The sequence below is a fragment of the Chroicocephalus ridibundus genome, chromosome 1 (assembly GCF_963924245.1).
Source record: "Chroicocephalus ridibundus chromosome 1, bChrRid1.1, whole genome shotgun sequence".
Lineage (NCBI taxonomy): Eukaryota > Metazoa > Chordata > Aves > Charadriiformes > Laridae > Chroicocephalus > Chroicocephalus ridibundus.
Window position 1 is genome coordinate 160,418,507 of NC_086284.1, and position 24,748 is coordinate 160,443,254.

The window sequence follows — 24,748 nt, forward strand, 5'->3', positions numbered from 1 at the left end:
GACTGGCAGGAAATATATACAATATCCTAAAAGAAATACTTCTTTAGCAACTAAACTTCAGCAATTTTTGTTTCCAAAGCTAAACAAGAATGAAATCAAAGCAAAACATACAGACTGTTATGGAAATTGACATAATAGTTGAAGTGGAAGTAGGTTATTTTTGCTGTGTGGCTTGACTGAAATGGAAAACTGTAGAATATACAAACTGAGAAGTAAATTAAAACTTCAAATTATTTCTAGGGGCTATTTAATGTGTACTGTATGGTTTTGAAATTAGCAATATTCAGTTAGTGGTTTAGATTTTATAACAGGCAAAGAAATTGAGAAAACTGGTAATGATCATATTTAGAAATTACTTACTGATCCATCTGCTGGATTTATAGTGTCATATGTTTTTCCATCATCAGCATTTATAAATTGCCCATTTATGAAACACTGGTATGGCATATTCACAGTCATGTTGTTCACATTTTTTGAAACCTAAGAGTGAAATAAACAACAAATTAATTTAAATTTTTAATAACTAAGATTTTAATGTAGCTTAACAAGCTTTGCTATCTGCAGCCAACATCCAGATGGATTTTAGGAGGTATATATGGCTGTTAGGAGTGGACAAAAGAGTAAAATGAAACAGAAATCATATTCTCCCTGAATGCCAATAAACATACTCTGAGATAGTTAAGCAGATTTCTGTATTTTTTACCATTGGATCTTGATATTCAAACCAATACTAAACCCTGGTTAAAGCTGGTCTTAATGGACTTCAGTCAAATGCATAATTCCCAAGTTAAAGAAATCCTGACTTGCTTGATGACTTAAAAAAACACAGAATCCTCCTTTCACAGAAATTTTTTGTCCAGATTCTTATGAGCAAAATCTAGCACTGTTTGCCTCAGGAAAGCAGAAGATCTGGAACCATTCTGACTGAAGCATACTGGCAGGACAACGCAGGGGAGACAGGAATATCTGCCCGTGTGTGAGCTATTGTAAACTACGGCATGTTTTTGATCTCCTCGTTTCTGGAATATTTTAAGTGACATTACATATATATTTCCATTACGAAATGCAAATATATAAAAGTTGCAAAAAAAAAGTCACAAAGGAGAGTTTGTATGACCAAATATTTGGTTGCTTTTCCTACTGCATCAAGTAGTCTAATAAAATGCATTGTCTGCCCTCCCCCCAAGCCCAAGAAAGATTAAGAAATAAGGCAAAATAAAAGGTCTTACATAATCAATGACTAACTCTTCTTCTTTATCTTCTCCTCTGAATTTTCTGACAGCCATTTGAATAAAGTCTGCAAACTTAGTGGCCATATACACATCTTCATTCTGCAGCTGCAGTCCACTATATTTCTGTTTGATCTCTTCTAGCATTCTAAAGATTTTGAAGAAAGAATAAGTTTAATTACAAATGAAAGAATTCTTTAAATAACTGAATCACTAGAAGGTTGAAAGGGATCAAAGCTGGGCACCAGTTTGTATGCATGTGAATATGTGTGTGTGTTTCTCTGACAACAATGGCACAGAAGTTGTGCATTTTACTGAAATCCATTGTTTTACTTGGGGGTGTTATGAAATGTCAGTTATGGGGTACTTTTACGTAAACTTTTGGAAATAAATTACAAATAACATATACTGATTGATAAAGCAGTATATGGGACTACTCTAACCAATACATGGAGGTCATTCAGAGCTCTATGAGACTGGTAAGTAATAACAACAAGAATTAGTATGTTAAAAAAAAACCATCTGAGATGTTGGCCTGGGATATGTGAGTTGCAAAAAGAAGGTAACTGAGGTGACCCAGCACAGCATAAACTCAGTGCACTTGTAAGCATAGGCTCAGTTCTTTCTGTGAAAGTCTCCTCTCTCCCTCTCAGTTCTTTGCTCAGCTTCCCAATCAGCCCCCTGGTCTTAAGATACCTGTCACTGCATGCAGACAGGCTCAAGCATCACCATGCTCCCCCATACAGCTGATTTTCCTGAAGTTAAGGGGAATTTTCCTTCAATAGAAAGAGCAGGATTATGCCAATATCTCCTAATTGTGGGAGCAGAACCGTACTACATTTTCAAAGGTAGGAAATGGAATAGTTAGTGTTGGAAAATATACAGGGATTTTTTTTTTATCACTGCTTGATCAACCCTGATTTAAAAGCACCATGACAACATTGTTTCCATCAACTTTGGCTTCAAAATTTTGTTATTTTGAATATTTTTTACCTGACAACATGCATAGAGGATGCTCCAGATTTGAAGAAGTCTGTGGAATCCTCAATTACAGCAACATTGCTCAAAATTCCCTTCCAAATAGCCTAGTAATACATAAAAATAACAATAATGAATAATCCCCTAATGCCAAGAAATATTTATCAAACCATATTTTCTCTGGTGTCTGTGCCTACAACATGTATTATTTCAAAGAATTCTAAAACAGAAAATTACTTTTAAGAGGGTCTCAAGCTGTCTAGAGACCTGATGTTAGCCAATAAATTCTTCAGCATAATTAGCTTATTAAAAATATTAGTTTGTCCATGATAATTTCATCTAATCAGGCAAGAAACCTGAATTTTTAGGCCCATTTTTTTAAGATCCTTATCCTCCAAATGATAACTTCCCATTGCATTACACAATACGTCATCAGCAGAGGCAAGGACAGCCTGGAGCACTTTGTGACTGGATTGATGGCATTTCTGGCACCTGGGCAGAGCTGAGAAGTAGTTTAAGCTACATACATGAGATGGAGATTTCCACCAACACGAACAGTGAAATAACTGGTAACGTAACATTTCGATTAATTATAATTAGGTTTCAGAGTTAGCAGGTAGTATTATGAACTGCAGAGTTTATATTTCTTTTTGCTATTGTCTCAGTCAGCCAATAGCTCCAGGCAGCATTTAGGTTGCTGGCAAGCAGGTTCAAGGTAATCTTGAAGCAGCAGTTTAAAATATTAGTGCATCAAGCTGCTTGACCTGTGCCAAGAGTTATTGACCCTGTAGCAGAGTTAGCAGAAGGGAAGACATCTGTGATTCACTTGCTCTGAGAGAAAACTTTAATGACAAATGAGGCTTTCAGCTAAGCCCATGACACTACAGAGGGATGGATTACGGGAGAGGGCAGCAAAGTGCCTCTCTGGCTATGAGAGCTTTCTGCTCCTGCTGCCCCGTTGCTGCATCCCTCTGCAGCCAGCCCCCTGTGTGTGGCCATGGCAGAAGAGAGACAGCGCACACGGGTACAGAGTGAAAACTGACACTTTTCTCTTTCAGACTGCTGTTCTAAGACAGGTCCGACAGGACCAATCTGAGCACGTCCTACTGAGTAACACCACAGTGAAGAAAGGGTTTCAGAACTGTCCACGTCTGTCAGTGTTGAAAACCTCACTGTTGTGAGGTGAAGGTCTGTTTGTTTCTCCTCACTCCCACCTTCATCATTCATAGATATTTACCATAACTGACCCTGCAATCTCTGCCTTTGTATCACTTGTATCTGAAAGAAAACTTTCTAAAGTGACATGTAAATACTCTAGCGAATTCCCAGTTCCACCTGAACGTCAATAACTAAAGATTCAACCCCTCTTTGAGTACATTTTATCAAAAAACAACTTGCATGGCTAAATAAAAGATATGCCTTGCCTATAATGAGAAGTATGCAATGCTTTTGTCTAAAGTAATATCCTACTAAAGCAGTTTATTGAATTACCCTAATATCTTCCGCCATCTTTTTCTCCTCTTCTGTAAGTTCCAGGGCAGTTGTTTCATCAGCAGAGAAGTATTTAGACGCAGGGATCATTTTCCCGTCCTCAAACTGCAGATTTCTCACTAGTACCTGAAAAATCAGAGCACATGATTTTAAATTATTTGGGAGGCAATACATCCTTGTGTGAAGAGTTTTTAGGCATTGGTATGGTTATTGAAATAGTAAAATAAATGGCCTGCAGGAAAGCTGCTACAATGCAGGTAGTTTAACACAGGCTACTCCTACTTGTCTTTCAGATTCTCTTCTAGTCATAGAACATTTTAATCCATATTGGAAATGAATATGTATCAAGTGAGAAGCAAAACATGAATGTCTTCACTATAGGATGGTAGAGGATTGATTAACTCCAAGCAAATTAGCTGTCTATCATTAGCAGCCAGATTTATATAGCCTGACAATTCCACACTACTTGCACTTCTTGCTAAAGTTATTCCATCCATGCTTATGTTTGCCAGGGTGGGCACTTACCATCTTCCCATCATTACCAAAAATGACTAGACCATTCTTGGTTACAAGTCCAGGTCTTGAAGCACCTTTTATTGCCAGCTCTTGTCCAGCAGGCACTGAAGCATCAAGTAACGATGACCCGTAAAAAGTAACCACCTAAAAATAAATGGAATTAAAAGTGCACAGATTCTAAACATGTTCTAAAATTCTAATAAAGAAATGATACTGTTTTGAAGCTTTAATATAAATAAAATACAAGTACCTACACATGGAAAACATGTTACAACATTATTTCTGTATCTTTATAACCCATGACACGTAAAACTTTGCAAGCTGCCTAAACCTGCAAAGCTGCCTAGCTGCAACAATGTGCATGCTGGAACCAGCGCAGAAAGGGAAGCAGCTTTTCTCAGTGCGTGCCCAACACGAGAGACGGGCAGAAGCCTGACTGCTCCCAGGCTGGCAATGCTGCCTCTCTCTTGGGCACTTCTGTTCTTTCTGGGTTCTCAAATCAGCAACAGCTCCTGGATATTAGGGCAGAACCAGGCTTTTGGAGCAGCCTGCCAGCAGATAGCTAATAGTTAAGTAACAAATTCTGCACATCACAGCCAGTAAAGATAATGAGATTTTTTAAGTATTTTAAGTAAGTACTGTGTGGATCAAATGTATAGTACATTTAATACATTGAAAGGAAGTAGCTGGTTTTGGATAAAATGAGATCTGTTTATTTCTGCAAATGATCTAGGCCCAAATCTCTTTAAAATAAAACCTTCTTTGTTATTTCAGTAGCTCACAGTGTTTCGTTTTGCTGTTAATACTGTGATGTTGCCCGCTGTACAGCATGGGTTGCATTATACTGTAATGCATGCCTACTTCCCAAAATGACTGGCACAGTCTGGTTCTACCTTTCTTACGTATTGCTTTGTACCATGCCATTTTTTTTTTCAGATATTGTTCTTATTTTTCTTTGAATTAAATGGATCTATCAGAAAAAAAATAAAGTATCTTAACTACTGTGTTCTGTACATTTTTTTAGGTGCATGTTCTAGATATATGAAAAACATCGTCATCAAATGAGAGCTACTCTAATGTAACTCTCATTTGTATTCACCTGTATGAGGATGCCTTTAGTTTTATAATAAAAAAGGTCAAAAAGAGGGTATAGAAAAGAAGACTATTCTGGTTTTCAGAGCATACCTGGCCATCTATTGTTGTCCATGCTCCAGGCACTTTATCATGCCCTCGAATCCAATTGTGCAGAGCTGCTGCAGGTTGGTCCCAGGAGATCTAGGAAATAAAGACATGCCAGCTAATTCTTCTCTGTTTAGGTACAAATCAATTTAGTAATGTTTTCCTATATAAGATTTAGATTGGATATCGTGAAGAAATTTTTCACTATGAGGGCGGTGAGGCGCTGGAACAGGTTGCCCAGAGAAGTCGTGGGTGCCCCATCCCTGGAAGTGTTCAAGGCCAGGCTGGATGGGGCTTTGAGCAGCCTGGTCTAGTGGGAGGTGTCCCTGCCCATGGCAGGGGACTGGAATTGCATGATCTTTAAGGTGCCTTCCAACCCGAACCATTCTGTGATTCTAATTACGCATTCTCCCTCCTTCTCTTTCAACTATCCATTTATTTAAGAACACAGAAAGGGTCTGGTGTAATAAAGGAAGATCAGTGATCTCCAGTTGGTTAATCATCAAAAACTTATCAAATGGGATGCTCTTAACGCTTCTGTGTTCTGTGCAGTCTATATCTTTTCATAGATTCTCCTTCTCAGACTAATATAATGAAACTATAACTCTTGCTACCAGGTATTCATCCATAAATAATTAATATTGTGATTAAGAAATTTTATAAGCATAGTATAAATATAAATAAGTGTATGTCTGAGGTATCACTTTTTGCTGAAGATGATCTATTTATTGCTTGGATCCTAAGTTCTTTAATAAATCTACGAACCTTTATTAACATACTTTCTAATAATTTATTAACCCTTTATAAATTGTTTCACAAATGGAATCCCTGCTACCACTTGCAAGTCCTGTAAGACTTTGAGGAAAAAGGAAATAATGTTTTAAGAATGTCATGTATATTTAATATGTAACACCAGTGCAAATGTATTCCTTTATCTTTGCAGTATTGTCAATATGTGTACAAAATGAATGAAAGTATCTGAATAGCTATTCAATAAAGTAACTCAGCCATCATCCCATCATCCTTCTCAGTTTACGCACAAAGAATATTTAGAAGCAAGTTATAAGCCAATGAGAACAGTTTTACATCAGGGAGATTAAGCTAGTTCACTCCAAGGGAGCTCCTCATATTATATTAAAGGGATGAAAAACAATATCCTTATGGAAAACTATTTGTTTCTAAGGTAAGTCAGGAACTGAAATATGATAAAAAGCATCACCTACAGTATTTCAGGTGGAAAGGACTACAGTCACCATGGGCAATAGACTGAAATAGTTGGAATAATTTTTACTTTTTTTTTTTTTTAACTTTTGCACTGGTCTGGAAAAGGAAAAGAAGGTATTACAGGCAGCATTCACTGCCATTTTATGGTGGCCTTCCCAACCACAAAGAAGATCCAACTAATGCAGTGGGGGTGCTTATATAGTTCTTATATGGGTGCTTAAATATTTTTTTTATCTGTTGTTTGTTTACATGACCTGTATTTTCTTTTCCTGGTACTAATAGGAAAGGTGCCAACACTTGCTCTTGTTAATATCAAATCTATTTCTGGTAGAGAATTTAGTATGCGCTGTTGGCAAACAGAGAAAGCTATCTCCATTCAATGCTGCATTTAAAAGTATGGTAACACATTAAGAATCCGCTGAAGGTGCAGATGCCGTCTAGCTGTGTGTAGATGATCCCAAGTATGACACCAAGTTTCTAAATATATGCAGCTGCTGAAACATGTATCCTTGGAGTTATCCCAGGAACAAGAGGTGGGGAAACAGCTGAGTTAAAATTCATGTTAACTTGATATCACTACTATTGTAATCTGGGTTAATAACAACTTTTCTACTGATATGCACAAACAAGTGTTATTTAACACTACCTCTGCATTTTCCTTTTTCTGGATCCCTTCATATGTTGCCCCTTCTTTAGGCTGAGGTATACGAGGAGCCTTACCATCAGCAATTAGATGTACAGCTTCCACCTAAGTGAAAAAGTAACAAATTTAATGTTAGCTTGGTTTGCCCTTTTTCCTCAGTCCTACTCGTGAATGACAGAAAAAGACTTCCTGCCACAAGGGGAACTGGTTTATTTTTAAAACCTAGGATTTCCAAAATCTAGAGGACTAATGCTGCACTCACTAACATACATATATGCTTAAACTTCTTTGACAAAAGACATAGCCTCAGAAATTTGATGGGGGTACCTAGTCACCAAATATATAGCAGCCGCCTAAATTCTGCAGGACCAGAAAGCGTCTCTGTATGTTTGCATTCAACTCTTTCCTTTTTCTTTCTGCAAAAGGTTATTTATCTGCATTTAAACAGAAAGAGAAAAAAATTCCCTAACGAGCCATGCTAAGTGTTTTTTATGCATTTTGTTTTCTTCATTTTAAAACAAAACAAAAAAAGGACAAGCATAGAAAATCCAAAGCCAATCCACCAGGGCTCTGAACTCAAAACACCCTCCTTTTTTTTTAAAACCCCACCCCTAACTTTCTGCTCTCTCTGAGCCTGTAAAAAATTTCACCTTGTAAAAACATTCAAGAAATCTGTGGAAAGAGCTACATTTCAGACAAATTGGCTTCTTGACTTCTGTGGAAAGAGGATATGCTCTGCCCACTGCCAGCAACAAATATTCTGAGGCCACTTCTTCAGCTGTCGTAAAGCAGCACAGCTCCACTGAAGTCTAGGATTCAGCTGAGCACTACAACTTCTGTCTTACCAAATATATGCATCTTGACTATATTTCCTTCACTTTCAAACTCCAGCAGTTGCTTTTCTTTTCCTCTTAAAATGTGGATATTTAGTAGAGCTAAACATACCATAGCCTTTATTCCTTCTGGGAAGAGAAACCGGTTATACAGGTCATCCACAGTATCATTTTGGCCAACATCACATTCTCGCTGCAGAAGTATTGGTCCAGTGTCCAAACCATCATCAGCCCAAAAAATAGTAAATCCTGCTTTCTTATCTCCTTGAATTAAAGTCCTGGACATAAAAAAAGCCTTACATTAAATACAGACAGTATGAAAAGTAGTCAGGGATATAAACCCATCCGTTACACACTCATTTGTGTTAGGTAGATAAAAAAGAAATTCCTAACTATCTTTAATACTAGTTTCATTGCTCATTTCATAGTCAGAAACCCAGTTTTGATATGTTGATGTGTGGTTTCCACCAAGTGACATAAGAAATGCTGCAACTGAATCCAGGATGTCTATCAAACAGTTCATTGTGATAATTATTTTTAAAGTATTATTAGTGGTAAGACACACAGAGCCAAATGTGTGCAATAGTTATGACATAATTCAAAAGATGGAAGCATCTACACAGCATATTATCTGAATAATTCACAGTTTACTGTAATTAGCTAAGCCTCACAACTTATCTGTAGGTCAGCAAGGAAGTACAGTTGCCCCATGCTGAAAAAGAGCTAAACTCAGAGTGAAAAATGATGCAACTGTTTAAGGAAAAGTTATTACGGGAATTTATATCCAGCCAGATTCTCAGCTGCTGTGAATGAGCATTGCACTGCTTACAATAGACCTATGCCGATTCACATCAGCTCAGGATCTGCCTCTGAATCTGAAGGGAATTTCAGACACTTAGATTTCCAGTTCTCCTTTGGAATAACATGTGCCTCAGAAGGATGTATAATCAAAAAGAAGTGTGTTTAAGGGAGCAGCCAGAAATGGAGAGATACGTATCTTTCCTTCATGCTTTTAACCATTCGCCTGCATGCAAACACCAATGCCATTTTCTGCAAGACGTAATCTCATGTAAGTATTGCCTTGGCAGTCCCTGTTGTAACAGGATCATCTAAGATCTGGCTTACATACGTGAAAAATCACTATTCATTGTAATCACTGAAAACTACATTAATAAAAGGAGTAAAGCACACATTTGTGCAGAACAAGGGACAAACTCTAAAGCCAACTGGGGAAGTTGGCAGGTTCACAAAAGTGAAAGCTTACAGAAGTTTGGCTAACCCATATCAGACTTTTCACACATTTAAGCAGCGTCTCTTCCTTTTTATATTATGTACAAACACTGAAAGAGCACCCTGGTGAGAAGCAGATGTCCTCTGCATGGCTGGAGGAGAAGGTACCATGGGCAAATGCCCCTGATGCTGAATAGGTGACAGGATGAGAACTACTGTGTGCCCCCTCCTCCACCCATCAGCTCCCTCCGTAGACAGCTGCTGATAACAAAGTGGCAGCAGCTGGAAGAGGCTGTAAAGGATGGAGTGAAGAACCCTCAGAGGCCTAGGACCCTTGTTTGTGCCTGGTGGCCCTTTAGCTATGCCTAATTCCCACATGCTTTCTCGGTCACACTGTAGGAGGAAAGGGGGGTGTGATCAGCACCAGGACTGTAGCCACAACAGATGGAAGAAGTTATGACGAGAGCAAGGGGTACAAGGGTGAAAAATGAGAATGGTCAGCCAAGGCCAAGTCCTAGCTTAGTTTACAGGTCTTAGGACAACAGCCTTTATCTGAGAAGGGCAGGAGCAGGTGCTTACTGAAGGACCCTGTGATCCACCATTGGGATACATTCCCATTTCTGGAAACCTTCACCTCAGAAACTTCCTGAAAGAGAGTCAGTATCTACATCTTCCTGTGGAATAGATCTTGATGAACTTTTCCTCCATGAAAACATGCTTCTAGAGCTCTCTAGGTGTGCAGTTCCACAGTTTAATAATGGACTGCACGGGTTAAAAGTACCTCCTTTTTTAATCAAAGCCTACTACCTGATCTCTTTGCAGACTGCCCCCTAATTTTTGATTAAGAATGAGCAATCATTCCTTATTCACCTTCACATGTCTATTGTGGCTTACTACACTGCTGGCACATTTCCTTCCCAATGACCTCTTTTCCACTCTGAAGATGCCTAGATTTCTCTCCTATCATATGGAAGCTGTTCTTTGACCAGCTTTGACCACCTTTCTTAGCCTTTTCTGAAGCATTTCTAGCTCCTTCATGTCCTAACTGAGATACAGACAATATTTAAGATCCTTCCATGGTCCCTTTTCTGAGTAACAACAAACTTAAATTTTATTGCTGCTTATATATAGCTGTTTTTTTTTCCTTTATGTATATTATATTTTTTAACTTTGAATTTGACCACCCATTTTCTTAACCTCACTTTCACATTACCACATTTACCCATTTGTGTAGAAACTGTATTCTTTATTACATATTGAAATCAGAGTGATTGGTCTATAGTTTCCTGGGTTTTCTTCAGAGCCCGTTTAAAACTGGTATTGCTCTTGCTGTTTTCCAGTCTCCTGCACCAACACAATCTGAAGGAACAGAAGGCTGCAGAACCTCTGCTTGAAAGTCCCCTGGTCCTAAGAAGAGATTTTTATTCATTCATCAGTTTATCTAAAAACTCCTTTACTCACAGTTCAGCACAAGAGAATTGTTCTGACTTATTCTACACAAAGAAGGGCTGTATGATAGTAAGGTCTTAAGCTCCTCCATCCTGAATACAGATTTCCTACTATGGTGTTCTCTTTGATAAGCACCTTTTTTTATATCAAACACCTATATCACCCTATACACCTCCCACCTTGAATGCATTTGAGAACATAGTTATTATTCGATTTTATGCCTTTAAATTCTGGTTCTTTATTTCTTTTCTGGACTGCCTTACTCTCTTTTTACATCTAATTTGCCAGAGTTTATGCCCTCTTTTATTTTACTCACTTGGACTCAACTGCCACTTTTTGAAGGATTTCTTTATGTCTCTAATGGTCTCCCTTACTCCTCTGTTTAAGTACTTCAGCTTAGCTTTTTTCCCGTTATGGATTAAAAAAAAAAAAAAAAAAAAAAAAGCCTTTACTTTGAATCTATAATATTGTGTCTTTAGATAATCATCATGCTGCCTGTAAGATACTTTCATGATTGTTTCTTCATATTTAGAGAATTTTTATTGAATTTAAACACTGTGATAACAGCATTTCTGTTGTCACAAGAATGCTAAATCTGAGTCTACTATGGTCATTATTGCAGTGTAGTTCTTTCACAGTAGCATTTTGAATCTAGCCGTGCATTGCTTAGGAAGACAGTAAAATAAGGTTTATTCTGGTGGATTCTTTTCTCCTTTCTCCTTTCCTTCTGTGAAATTTTAGGCTCTGCATCAAGCCCTGTTGTGACAGTGATCTAGCGTTTGTGGGGGACGAACCAGAAGGGCAGTGTCCCGCCTATGAGAACTACAGATTGTTGATTTTGCCTGTGTGACCAAATTATATGGATGTCGCAGCACTGGTCTTCCCAGAATAACAGCTGCCCTTGCATTGGAAATTATAATAAATCTCAGACATGAAGTGAAGTTGATGAATCAAATACTCAGCTGCTTCAGAGAAGTTCCTTCAGGGCAGCTGCAAGTCAACAGAACTGTGCCAACATTACCACGAGTAATGGGTACAGACCGACATCCTCATGTGTCCTACATGTAGTTTTGACACACAAAACTCACCAATTGATTGCAGAAGCTCCTCGGTGACGTGGTAGGATGGATGGATGGTAAATAATTGAGCCATGTTTTGGGCAGTCAATAACATCCATGGGGATGAACTGTGTACAGAACGGAAGGACATTTAGCTCTGCTCCAACCGATTTGTAGGCTGCAACTACTTCCTGGATAGGTTTGCCTTTAGCTCTCCATCTGGGGAACTTAAAAACAGGAGTGCCGTCCTTCTCCGCTGCCAGTGCTGAGGGGCAAGAACAATTTTTCTTTTTTTAATTCACATTTTGTGTTAAAAATTCAAACTTGAAATCAGAGAGAAATTGCATGATAACTCAAGCAGATCATCAAGTGTATGATTATGGAGCGCCCTTTGTACTGTTCCGTATGTTGTTTAAAAACCTTTGCACTTGGATATATTTTATTAATTCTGCCTTTGATTCTCATTCCTCAGCTTATGTCATTCTCAACTTTAAGTTCACCCTTATGACTTGGTTAATAAGTACCAGTGAAAGCAGAAAAGAACAATGAAGGCTATTGACTATTTAACAGTGACGCTTAATGCCCTGTCCGGTCATTACATTTGCCTGCAACAGGTTTTCTTTTAGCAGAACTTAATTTTCCACATCAGCAATTTGTATGTGAATGTGAGTACAACTAATAATCACTCAAGTCAGCAGCATTTTGCCATGTGGTGCAAACAATTAGAGATGCCAGAGGCCTTCAGTAATATTTTCATAATTCTTTTTACTGATGCCTGCTGGATATACTTCCTTTTATCTGCGAGACACACAGCTACACCCAAAATTAGGCTCAAAGGTGAGAAAAAAACAACTGCACTGATTGCAGAGAGAATTTTTATGGGTTTAATAAATTCTATTGCTCAACTGCTTAATAACTCATCGCAGACAGTAGGATAGTAGAATACATCCTTCTACATCCATCAAGTTGTATGTGTAATAGGAAGAAAAGGGGAAACAAGAAGAGGTATGGAAAATTCACCTGATTTAATTTGTATTTCTAACCACATTTTTGGACTTTGCTTTACCTTTTTCACTTCTGAAATTGGATCTTGAGTTTGACCTGAAGTATCTTTAGCCTATTAGCCTAGGTCTTAAGTAAATACTTCCTTAAATATCATTCCATGAACATTAGTGTGTACTGCAATTGCTTTTAGAAATAAAAATCATAGCTGTCTGAGGATATAGAAACATTAGCAAATTTCATTTCAGACTTAAACTGTTTGAGTCATTTGGAACTAAAAAGCAACAAAGTATCTAGTAATTTATCTCTTTTTTTTTTTCGTTGGGAGAGAAACAAACTAATTCTATGGTTTAGTTAAAATAAATATAGGATTGAAATCGATAGAAGATTTGCTTAGTTACATCTGCTAGGGTAATAACTGTACAACAACAGTTTACATAAAATAACCAAGTATTATGGTATGCTTCCAGAGCTGGATAGTCGAATTGTCTTTTTCTAAACTAATAGTTGCCTCCTCTAATTCTTCAAAGTGTGATTAAATCTTTTAATGAGGTAGAGTTACACAATATAATAAACTTGAGAACTATACGCTAGTTTGGGAGTGCCATAGTCCAGGTAAGCAAAATTTATGTTTGATTCTTCCCTCATAAGAATTTTGTGAAAACCTGTCAGGACCTGACGAAAAAAAAAAAAAGAAAAAAGACTTAAGACAACCCATGGAATGTAGTTTTAATTTCTGATTATCCGCAAAGGTGTACTTCATTCTGGCGCTTGCGTTTGCTAATCATATTAACTCACTATTTTAGTGCAACTGAAAATAAAAAAAGTTACAATTCAGATGATTCCAAAGTAGCTTCTTTGTTACACTGGATTCTGCTGTATAAATACAATTCTGAATACCCGTCAGGCAACAACCCTTTCTTTAGGAAGTCTAGAAAATCCTTATGCATCTTGGCAACGGGAAAAGGGAGAGCAGAGCCTCCTCCGCCCTTTTCAATGGGTTTTCCCTAGTCCAGGTGGAAGATGAAGAGGCTCTGCAGGTATGCTGCCGCATGCAAGCTTGTCAGAAAGGGCAGAAAGCCAGGGATAAACTGTCTTGGCCTCATGCCTTGAGTGCTCTAGACAGCACAGTGAAAAAGGTGACAGACACTTGAGCCTGAGCACAGGCTCAGCAGCTATTTGCTTTAAGATACAGATCTAGTTCAGGATGTTTACCTCTAGCATGTACATTCAAATAAAGCAACAGCAACCAGATTAATTTATTTTTTAAATATCATAATGTATGGCTCTGTATGGTTAGAAACTACTTTTAAATACTGACTAACTAACAAGGTTAAACCTGTTCTGGGACTTGTGTTTGTTAAAGCAGAGTTCTTGTGCTGAATCCAGTGTAATAAAGGCAATATATGCAAATCATTCCCATATAGATACCACCTTCTCACGAAAAGGCAAGTTTGTTATGTATGCCTGTAATTTTAACATTTGGATTAGGGTTACACTTACCCAAAGGATCAGCTTGTCCATTCTTGTCAGGCACTGTGAATACTCCCACAACTTTATGGCCCTCTTTTCTCAGCTTGTTATAAACTTCTTGTCCAAAAATACTTTGACCTATCAGGGCTAGCTTTAGCTTATGTTGATAAGCCTGGTAAAAAGAATTAAAACAATGCATGTTCTAGGATGCAAAGTTGTTGCTTACATTACTCTTTTCCTCCTTCTTTATCAATGTTCATTTCTATTTAAAATGGAATAGTCTTTTTACCCCAATCACTTTTGAAGGAATAATAATCTTTTTTTTTTTTTAGATTAATGACAGGCAATGTACCATTCAGAGAGAATACACTTAACATAAAAGTATCATCTGATACTGTCACTGATGTTTATATTGCTTTCTCAGTATTTTCATCAGACAGACCCATTTCTTGTTACAAGAGGAATAACAGGCTCCATGATCTTATTCATAGTCAGAACAAATACGATAAGAAATGAAAATACAGTTTTTGAAACAGATACATAAAACACTTTTTCTAGGCTTACTTTAGGTGCGTGGAACACGCCCTCTAAATCCCCATAATTAAATGGTGGCATATTGTCTGTGATTAATATGTATAGGCTAAAGAAGACAAGCTTGCATTGTTCCTGCAAAGTTAAAGGTAATGATCATTCATTTGATCCTCCTACAAGGAAATGCTGCCAAGGTTCCTTTGTTTGACTTCCACTGCCTCCTGTGTTTGCATCCCAGTACACTGGACATGTGCGTTTAAGCTTCTTCAGAGGGACTGGTGCCAATAACTGTCACAACTTTTTATTTTTAGGATAGTTAGAATCACAACACTACTATGATATCAGGATATCACATACTGCTATGTTATTCATGTGCTTGCACCCTGAGAAAACTACTTGGTCCTTCAGAGTTCCTTTAGATTTAGGGACAATTGTGCTCCTCTCCCACCCTACCTCCAGTCCCTCACCTCTAACACCTCCTTCATGCCAGAACTGATATTCCTGTAGCTGCATGAACTGGATTAGGGTACTGAGGTAGGGAAGCATTGACCTGACAAAATGCATCTTATTCTTAACTGGATCTATTCACAAATCTAGTTCATTGCACTGCCACAGGTCCTAGCGCATGTCCAGCGGGGGAGCAGGAACGAGCATGCAGGCACTGGCAGAAGGGTGGGACTGTTGCTATAGGCACCGCCTTTGCATTTTTCATCAGCTTCTGAAAACTGAAAACTGGAAACCTTTGAAAAACAAATGGACTTGCAGACCTGGTTATGAAGGAAACGTCCAGACAGAATAAACTTACCTTCCCCAAAGTTGTGTGTAGTACAAACTATTCCTAGACTCAAACCATTAAAGATCCCTCCTCTTGGGAGGCCTGAATGAAAGGTAGAAAATAAATCCACATACTCCCCACCCTTATTCTTAACTTCATCTTTACCCACTAGACTTTGACTTCCATTTTTTTGAATGACCCATTAGATGCCATAAGCTCAGAACAACAAGGGAAATCAAAGCACTGTTTGAATATCTTAACCACTGACATCTATTCTGTATGTTAGCACTTGTATGTTTTTCTCCTCCCTCTTTTGCCTTTCTTACGGTGGCTGGGACACAAGGATACCTTGACTATGGGGATTATTGATTGGATACAAAATGGTCTGGACTGCCCATCAGATCACATGACATGTTCTATGACAACCAGGAATGTCCTGAAAAACAGGTTACTCAAAACCACAATCTGTTTCATTGCAATTAATTTCACAGTTCAAATATTTTGGATACATTTTTCTATTTTCAAATTACATTTTAGTGGTTCAGCTAGCCTCAGAAAAGGGAGTTATGAAATGGCAGGTTCCACTAGAGGAATATTGAAGTGTGCTTTTTATTTTTTGTATAAAACAAGAGGAAATAACTATTTGTCCAGGGACAATATTTTCCCTTAGAATGAAACTGTGTACTAAAACTGCCCCTGTATTACAGCATTCGTCAGCACTACTGCAACTGCAATAGTAACATCTAGTAAGATGCAAAGGTGAAACATAACTCAGACTCTTGCAAAATCAGATTGCTATAGTTGGCTGGTAAAAAACATCTGTGAGACTGATGATGATTATATTCCTAACCAGCGCTGCACTGGGGGCAGTAATGCCTAAAATACGCCCACTATTTGTTCTTAATAAAGACAAGCCCTTACTCTGAATTACAATAAGCACAACTTATCCTTGCAATCTTTGTCTGGAAAGGCCCAATGGATGCAGGTAGATTCCATTACCAATGCTTTACAATTGATACCTTTGCTTTTACAGCAGAAATGTTGCTGCATTATAAAAAGTAACCACCAGATTTTCCTAGTCACTTAATTATTTTAACTATAGCAGGCAAGTTGGAGAAAGATTAACCTGCTGGATCACTGAACATGTTTGGCATGGTATGAAATCCTGATTTCTGTACAGTGCTAATTTACAGTGGTAGCCCAATTAGTGCATTGAAGAAACATTAAAGATAGTCCAGATGAGAGTTACTTATTTTACTTTCATCCTTTTGTTAACATCTCTCAGTAAGAACACAAGACTGGAAGGGACCTCCTTAGCTAACAAATCTAGTCCTCTGTGATCACAAGCAATCATATCATACAATTGCTTTTGTTAATTTATCTGACCTCCATTTCAAAGTACTTTTACTCACTGCTGTACTCTGTTGCTTTTCTGATACTTGGACAATCTTCTCGTAATTTTCAGTCCAAATTTATCACCACTTTGAGAGCAACTTTTTCTCCACTTATTCACAAAGTGTTAACAACATATGCATCCGCTATTCCTAAACTTAACTTTCAGTTCACTTTTCCCCATCAATAAATCTGATTCTCATATTACATGGAACTACATACCAGTTTCAGTTACAAAGCATGAGTTGCTGTAAATCAACAGATCTACACATGCTTAATTTGTGCTAGTTGTGGAACTGAGTCAAAAAATGGTGAGGAGTAAACATAGAACACGGACTCCAAAGGAACAAAAAAACCAAAACTGGCAAAACTGAGAAGATTGCAGACTGGCTAAGTCCCATTCCTTCATTGTAGTACACAAAAAGATTAGCTGGGCAGCAAATCAGCTTTGCTGTCTCACGCTTATAGAAAGTTACTCAAAAGGAGATTGATTTCAATTGCAAGATTGATGTGGCAATTGTGCTATGACCAGTGATTCTTGAGTTACTTTTCCAATTAATAGTACATGTGTATTGTGTAATTTCTATTAACATCTGGCTCAGACGTGGCAAGTTGCTTGTAGCGCATTAACATATACCCTGCCATCAGTAGAAAGCAGAAGCCAAACCCACAAGTCAGCCATGCACAGGATTTCTACTGAGTTAAAAAAAAAAAAAAAAGAGAAATGTGTGGAATATGTGGAAGGGCTAGCATGATCAGACAACAAATTCAATCCTTCATTTTTTGTCTTATTTGAAACATGACAGTTGAGCAACTGCACACGATCTTATAGCCACCCTGTATCTTATTTTGGAAATTCTCCTCAAGCATTTTTACATAAGATGAATTAGACCTGTGACAGTGTGAAATCCTTTTAGAATAATTTAATGTGGACATAACACACCATTAAAATGGAAAGTTCTGCAAGATTACGCAGAAATGAAAAACAGCTTGGTTTTTAATTTCTTATAGAAATAGCACATTTTGGCCAGCATACCATCACTACCAGCTGTAGAAAGGAAGCTCATTAAAGAAAAGTAAAACAACCTTATTGTTGAATAATGTGCTGGATGGATACTGCATCATTACTAACACGTGCAACAATTAAACTTTTTATTGTTTCTGTCAGTGATGTTGAGAGGCTCTACTAGATTTCTTTTGCAGTTGCCTGGCTGACTACAGACATACAACGTTAATTAACAGACAGACGGGAAGGTTAATGATCATGTAATATCAGAGTGGATTTTTTGCTGTACTTTTGTAAGATTACCTAGTCCCTAGTTATGGCAAACAAGGCAGCTCAGGTGGCTTCGAGAGATCTGGCCTTTCTTTTATTACTTTAGTAATCATAGAATAATGTAGTCATTATGACAGTGCTACCGAAAGATAAGAACTTAGAAGCTGGTGCTCACTCTACTGTAATTCTGATGCTTTCATTGTCTGAACTCTTAATTTCTTCTTCAACCTTCTATTTTGTTTATATTGTAACACAGATTAATATTAATTCTGTTTCCCTGACCCAAGTGCTCACAATTTGGATGAAGAAAATACACTAAAGGCAAGGAGCACAAAACCTGGGAATTACTTGTACAAGCAGTCTTATGTTGAATGTTCAACTTGTCTGAAAGTCCACTTTTTTTTCACTGCCTATTATAACTTCCTATTTAAAAATTCTGGCCAGATCATCTGTTTATACAGTACTGGAATTTATTTTACAATGGCTCATTAAAAGATATACAGTGTTTTAATGTTTGCTTCCATTCTGTTTCTTCTTTTCCTCAAAAACATTTAATCAAAAACAAAACTAATAAACAGCATTAAGCACTGCATAGAGAAGCAGCCTGACAAATGCTGCTAACTATCTTGTCAAGTTTTAGTTCCTAAAAATGGAAGGCAAGTCCAAGAGGTACATTTTCATCTCTCAGAACAGTCTGATGTGACAAAACCTATTCATAGGAGAATATTTATTTCACAGATAAAAATAATTTTCTGTTACTGCCTCTTTCATATGTGTGTCTAACAATCAATTGCTTATAAGTTTAATCGAATTTCTTGAAGGTTAACATTTAGTAACTGCTACTGTGGTTATGAAGCTTAGTATTACAAAGATCACAGTATTTTATTTATTCTGTATAGGAATTTAGTGAAGCTAGTAAATATTTTAATATGATACATCTTTTTTAAAATGAATGTAGAATTATGCCTCCTTTGAAAAGCAGTACTTCAACTTTATTTCTACAGAGGTTCCCCCTACCTGTGCTAAATTCCAGTGCCTCCAAATAGAAACCTATCGCAGAGCCTCCCCTCCCATCTACACATCTACGGGCAGCGTGTTCTCACCAGTCATTCATTTTCATGTTTTGGCACTGCTGATTGCATTTCCCAAAAGCTTGTGTTAAATCTCTTTATTCTAACACCTTCCACATAGATACCTTTGGAGGACTGCTGTCCTCACGCTAAACTGACTGGTCAAACATGAAACAAAGAACAGCCTTTAGGAGAGAAAAAAAATCTCCCAGCCTCATTCAGCTTGCCAGACCTACACATCTGGACAATTTGGACTGGGCAAGGCTTTCAGGGAGCAGTTAGTTGCAGGAGTTCTGCAGTTTATATATTTAACAGGACATAAAGAGTGGGTTGGAACAAATGCGCAGAGCTGTAAAAAACTAAACCACGGGGTGCAGAAGAATTCAGGCCATCGACTTCAACCCCGAGCAACCCACCATCCCGGAGCTGGGAACTGGCGATGAGAAGGTCACAAACTAAACACTCTTCCTAGGCCAAAGCGTGGGGCTTCTCTCCAGCGCTGAGGACGGGCATGGTCCTTCCTAACCGAGAAGGCAACCTTCAGCTTCTCACGGGGGTAATCCAGCATGAGGGAGGCAGCCAACAGCCACGCTCACATTGTTCTCCGCACACGATTACTGGGGATTTATCACAGCATCGCTGGTGCCCGTTCCCTGCAGCTTTCAGCCACATCCCTGCAAGATGCAGCGCCCAGATGATGGCTGCGATCCCTCCCGCAGACTAGCCGGGCAAGACGCTGCTTCTGCAGTCGAACCGAGCCCTCTCCCGAGCCCTCCTCACCTTCCCGCGCCCGTACGCGCTTTACTAAAACGCCGGCGGAGACAATACGCATCGCATCCCGAAAAATGCCACTTCCCCCTCCTTGCTCGGCCCCCGGTTGCCCTCCGAACGGGGAGGAGCAGCCCCCCGCCGTTCGCTCCCGGGGCACGGCGCGGCACCGGGGGTTGGGGGGGAGGACGGACGACGACGGGACGACACGTCCCCCGCTGCCCGCCCCACGCCACTCACCGCGGCCGTCGTGCAGATCGTCCGCAGCAGCCGAGGGCCTGTCCGCAGCATCTTTGCGGAGCTCCGCCGGGCCCCCGGGGTTCCCTCGACCGCCCGGCGAAGACCGAGCGTGTACCGCGGCCGCGGCGGACCGCCTCGTCTGATGCAACTCCGCCGCCGATGCCGCTGGCTCCCCGCCAGCACCGTGCAGCCGCGGCCGCGGCGGCGCGCCCCCGCCCGGGCCCGCGGGGACCGGCGCGGCGGGCAGAGGAGGGGTGGAGGCGGGGAAGCCCCGCACCTGCCGCTCCCCCTGCCACCGCGCCCTCCTTGGCGGCTGCACGGAGGGATCGGCCCCGGCGACCCCTGGCGTCCCCCCGGCGGCGGGGCCGGGCAGCCCCGGGGAGAGGGTGGGGAGCTAGGCAGGCCCCTCTGCCCCCCACTCCCTCCCCGCTGCTGCCCACGGGGGCGACGGCAGGGACTAGCGGGGTGGGGTGAGGGACTCCCGGCCCACGGGGACGCGAGTCACGGCCACCCGGGCGGTATTTTGTGGTCCGAGGCGCCTTCAGTGGCCCCAGCAGTGTGCCCCCCGCGGGGGCCGCGACAGCTCCTGCCCATGTACAGCCCCGGAGCAGAGTAGGTGTCTCCAGCTTTGTCCCCTCGGACAAAGGCTGTCAGCGACACACTCATGTGAATCTGCTGGGACAGTCAAAAGATGATGTAGATTATCGATATTACATTTTAGTTTATTGCACGCCAAAAATTGCCAGGAATGAGGTTAAAAAACATTAATGACTTTCTGGAAAACCATATTGCCAACATTGACAGGTATTTTTAAAGCAGCTCGTTCTACTTAATAATTAAAAAAAGTGTTCCAGCATTAGAGGTCGTCTATTAGCATAAATATTTCAACTTCAATATTTTTCTAAAGTCACAACAAAATCTTGTCAGAGGTATGAAGAAGATCTTGAAAATACAAATTCAATGTGCGAAAAAACATCAGAAGGCAAATGAAAATGAACCCAAAAGCGGTATGAATAGCAAACCCAAAAGTAGATAGCGTGGCCAGCAGGTCGAGGGAGGTGATTCTACCCCTCTACTTTGCTCTGGTGAGGCCCCACCTGGAATAGTGCATCCAGCTCTGGAGTCCTCAGCACACGAAGGACATGGACCTGTTGGAACGGGTCCAGCGGTGGGCCACAAAGATGATCAGAGGGCTGGAGCACCTATGCTATGAGGACAGGCTGAGAGAGTTGGGGTTGTTCAGCCTGGAGAACAGAAGGCTCTGGGGAGACCTTATAGTGGTCTTCTAGTACCTAAAGGGGGCCTACAGGAAAGATGGTGAGGGACTCTTTATCAGGGAGTGTGGTGATAGGACAAGAGGTAACGGTTTTAAACTGAAAGAGGGGAGATTTAGATCAGATATTAGGAAGAAATTCTTTACTGTGGGGATGGTAAGGCAGTGGAACAGGTTGCCCAGAGAAGCTGTGGATGACCCATCGTTGGAAGTGTTCAAGGCCAGGCTGGATGGGGCTTTAAGCAACCTGGTCTACTGGAAGGTGTCCCTGCCCATGGCAGGGGGGTTTGGAACTAGATGATCTTTAAGGTCCGTTTCAACCCAAACCATTCGATGGTTTTATAATTGCCAAGTGGGTCAAGTTTAAACCCCAGCAACACTTAATCTTAAAGAACGTGGTTAGTAAAAGGCTGAAATACACTCTTCCTGTCAAGAAAACAAGAAAGGAAAAAATGGAGAAGTTGCTCATCCTATGACCTCAGAGAAGTCAGAACCAACACTTAAGCCAAATTTATGACCTGCAGAGATCTTGCTACAGTAGAAAATGAAGTAGACAAAGCCTTGCAAACATCCATGTCTCACTGATTTTTTGATGCTTTCCTGCAGAAGATGTGCGATAGCAACCCCCAGGGTTTAATTCCAAGGCCCCCACCTTCTTCTCTAAGGGGTGAAAAACCTAGGGGAGTACTTGGCTCACTTCAGTGAAGATTCTTCTCATGATGCCTTCGTTTGGAGTATGTGGTAATTTATTAGATTGAGGAATAGTCAACCGGAGGAATTAGTGAGTTTCTTTGCCCTGAGACATTAAAAACTAAACTAGAAGAATTCATCAAAAAGTCCCATTACCACAGGGAGACAATATGTTTATACAAGTGGTTCCTTCTCTAGTATCTGTGGTACTATGGGATTTAAAAGAACGGTGTATAGTAATTCCAGATTTTCATTAAGAAAGCGAAAAGATCTTGCTTTGTGGCTTATTTTTAAAATATTATATATTCTGTTGTTACTGGCTACTTCTATGGGTATGTAGCCTCATATCTTCTAATTATCTCACATAAAATCTACCAAATTTCATTGTTAAAAGTGTTTCTTTAAAATACACCCCTTTAAATTGTACAATAAAAACATTAAAACTAATGATTTTGTTGGACTAAAATGCATCATTTAACTACTATAGGCACTGTTGATTTGAAATGCCTGTTGTTAATCTTCCTTTTGAATTAGAAATTTCTTTAAGAAAGATTAATAACTGTAGTTTTGTAGGTCATTTGATAGGTCATTTTTGACAGGTTTGATAGGTTTGATAGGTCATTTTGTAGCAATACAGGGACTATGAACATGCATGCACAGGACAGTCACGCAACTGACCAAACCCACTATGTGCTCAAATAAAAAGTACAGACATTTTGTCCTTACTGAAGGACTACTACTCAGACAGTAGAAGGAATCGGTGTATGTGTAGTCTTCACGCCACTTGATGGAAGTTGCACAAATTCCATACAATAGAGTGCAAACAACCTCTACTATAAAAGCTGGCATCAAAATGGTCCTGTACTGCAAAGTCTGGAACTGGATTCAAGCACTGCTGAAGTTCATGACATTCCAAATCCTGGTTCATGATCCCAAATCCTCTCCAACTAGAACACCACATACTTGGCATTTAACCACTGATGCACAGGCTTACGGCAAAATACTTGGTTTTCCTAAGCAAGCAATTTGTAATGACTTTTGGCTCTATTCGTTATACACACACATACAACAATGCATGTGTAAAGCACCAAGGTTTTAATTAGTTGGCATACCTTCATCTCCAAAACACAACTCCAAACCTACTGAGACAATAATGTATCTCCATTTACTTCACAGACTACTAAAGTGTTAGGTGACAAAAGAGAAAAATCACAAGAGGTGTCTGTTGTCAGCAGAGCCACGGTATAAAGAAGAGCTGGGGAGTAAGATGTGGGGTTTACTTTAAATTTTGTAGTAATGAGAGGGGCAGGGAGACAAACAGCGATAAGGGTGTGCAAATCCCATGCAAGGATGGTATCTGCATACCATCAGCTTCTTCCTTATGGTCAGAGTCATGAACTCATATGCATGGGTTTTAACAACCATTGCACAAATTGGCTACTTAGAATTTCAAGAATCAGTGTGAACATTGACAGTCAATTCAAATCCTATGGGTTTTGTCATGCAGAAAATGATAAGGTTGACCTGTCTGTCTGAGAACGAGCAATAGGTTTTGTGTGACCTAGTAAACTCCAACATCAGTGTTAAATATTATCATGGTTACAATGCACTCCTCTGGGCTTTATGTTGTTTGGAAAAAGTGACACAAAGTATTCCCTGCTGACTTCTGTATCCCAGTCAGAAAAGTACGTTGCAAATTATCAAAATTTCTTTTTAATCTGGGGAGAAATCCTAGCTCCAGTAGCGTTAGTGTAAATTCATGCAATTGGTTTGGCGCACATTTTATACATTAAGTTTTCTTAATTTTTTTCTTCCGGTTCTGGTGCTTGTTTCTTAAAGCCAAAATTTAGCTTTGAGAAAACCTGCAATTACCCATAGTAAGCTTTCTAGCATGGGCTTCCCCCATTCTGTTCCCTAATTTTCCAGAGATGCATGTCAGCAAGTCACAAAAACAGACAGGGAAGTACGTATACAGAAACTCTTCCTGAGTTAAACATGCTTGTTCAATAGTATGCTCACATAGAGAAATATGTTTGTATGTGCAGAAATGCACAGAACAAATGTAAAACATAATCCATCTGAACATTATAAATCCTTGTTGGTTTCTGTGAAGCAGAAGCTACTCAGTGCCTTTGAAGATATCATCAAGACTTGGCAAGATCATTAGGGAAGGCTGTGTTCCACAGGAGCCGAGTACGTGCGCATACTGATGTACTTGGGAAACTGCTTGGAATCTTCCAGGATTTGCTTTCTTTTGAAAATCATGCCCTGGGATTCAGTAATCAACTAAATTAGCTCTGCATAGGCTTTTTGTCGTTGGAAATCAGCCTTGATGGGGCTTTTCATGATGAATAAAGATTTAGTCATCGTTTAGACTCAAATTCCTCAGTACTTCAGAATTCACCCAGTCTTAAAGACTGAGCAATTA

General features: G+C 39.6%; 1 protein-coding gene across 1 annotated transcript in view; it reads right to left on the reverse strand.

Annotated features, from left to right (window-relative positions):
* Positions 1–20,580, reverse strand: part of ALDH1L2 (aldehyde dehydrogenase 1 family member L2) — a 35,164-nt gene extending 14,584 nt beyond the window's left edge. The window contains exons 1-11 of the mRNA XM_063320979.1: positions 20,358–20,580; positions 14,336–14,477; positions 11,861–12,095; positions 8,206–8,371; positions 7,264–7,365; positions 5,400–5,489; positions 4,224–4,358; positions 3,699–3,824; positions 2,223–2,314; positions 1,230–1,377; positions 361–480 (exon numbers count right to left, since the gene is read on the reverse strand). Coding sequence (XP_063177049.1) covers positions 361–480; positions 1,230–1,377; positions 2,223–2,314; positions 3,699–3,824; positions 4,224–4,358; positions 5,400–5,489; positions 7,264–7,365; positions 8,206–8,371; positions 11,861–12,095; positions 14,336–14,477; positions 20,358–20,408 — 1,407 coding nt within the window. The 5' untranslated portion in view covers positions 20,409–20,580. The remainder of the gene's footprint in view (positions 1–360; positions 481–1,229; positions 1,378–2,222; positions 2,315–3,698; positions 3,825–4,223; positions 4,359–5,399; positions 5,490–7,263; positions 7,366–8,205; positions 8,372–11,860; positions 12,096–14,335; positions 14,478–20,357) is intronic.
* Between the last annotated feature and the right edge of the window lie 4,168 nt (positions 20,581–24,748).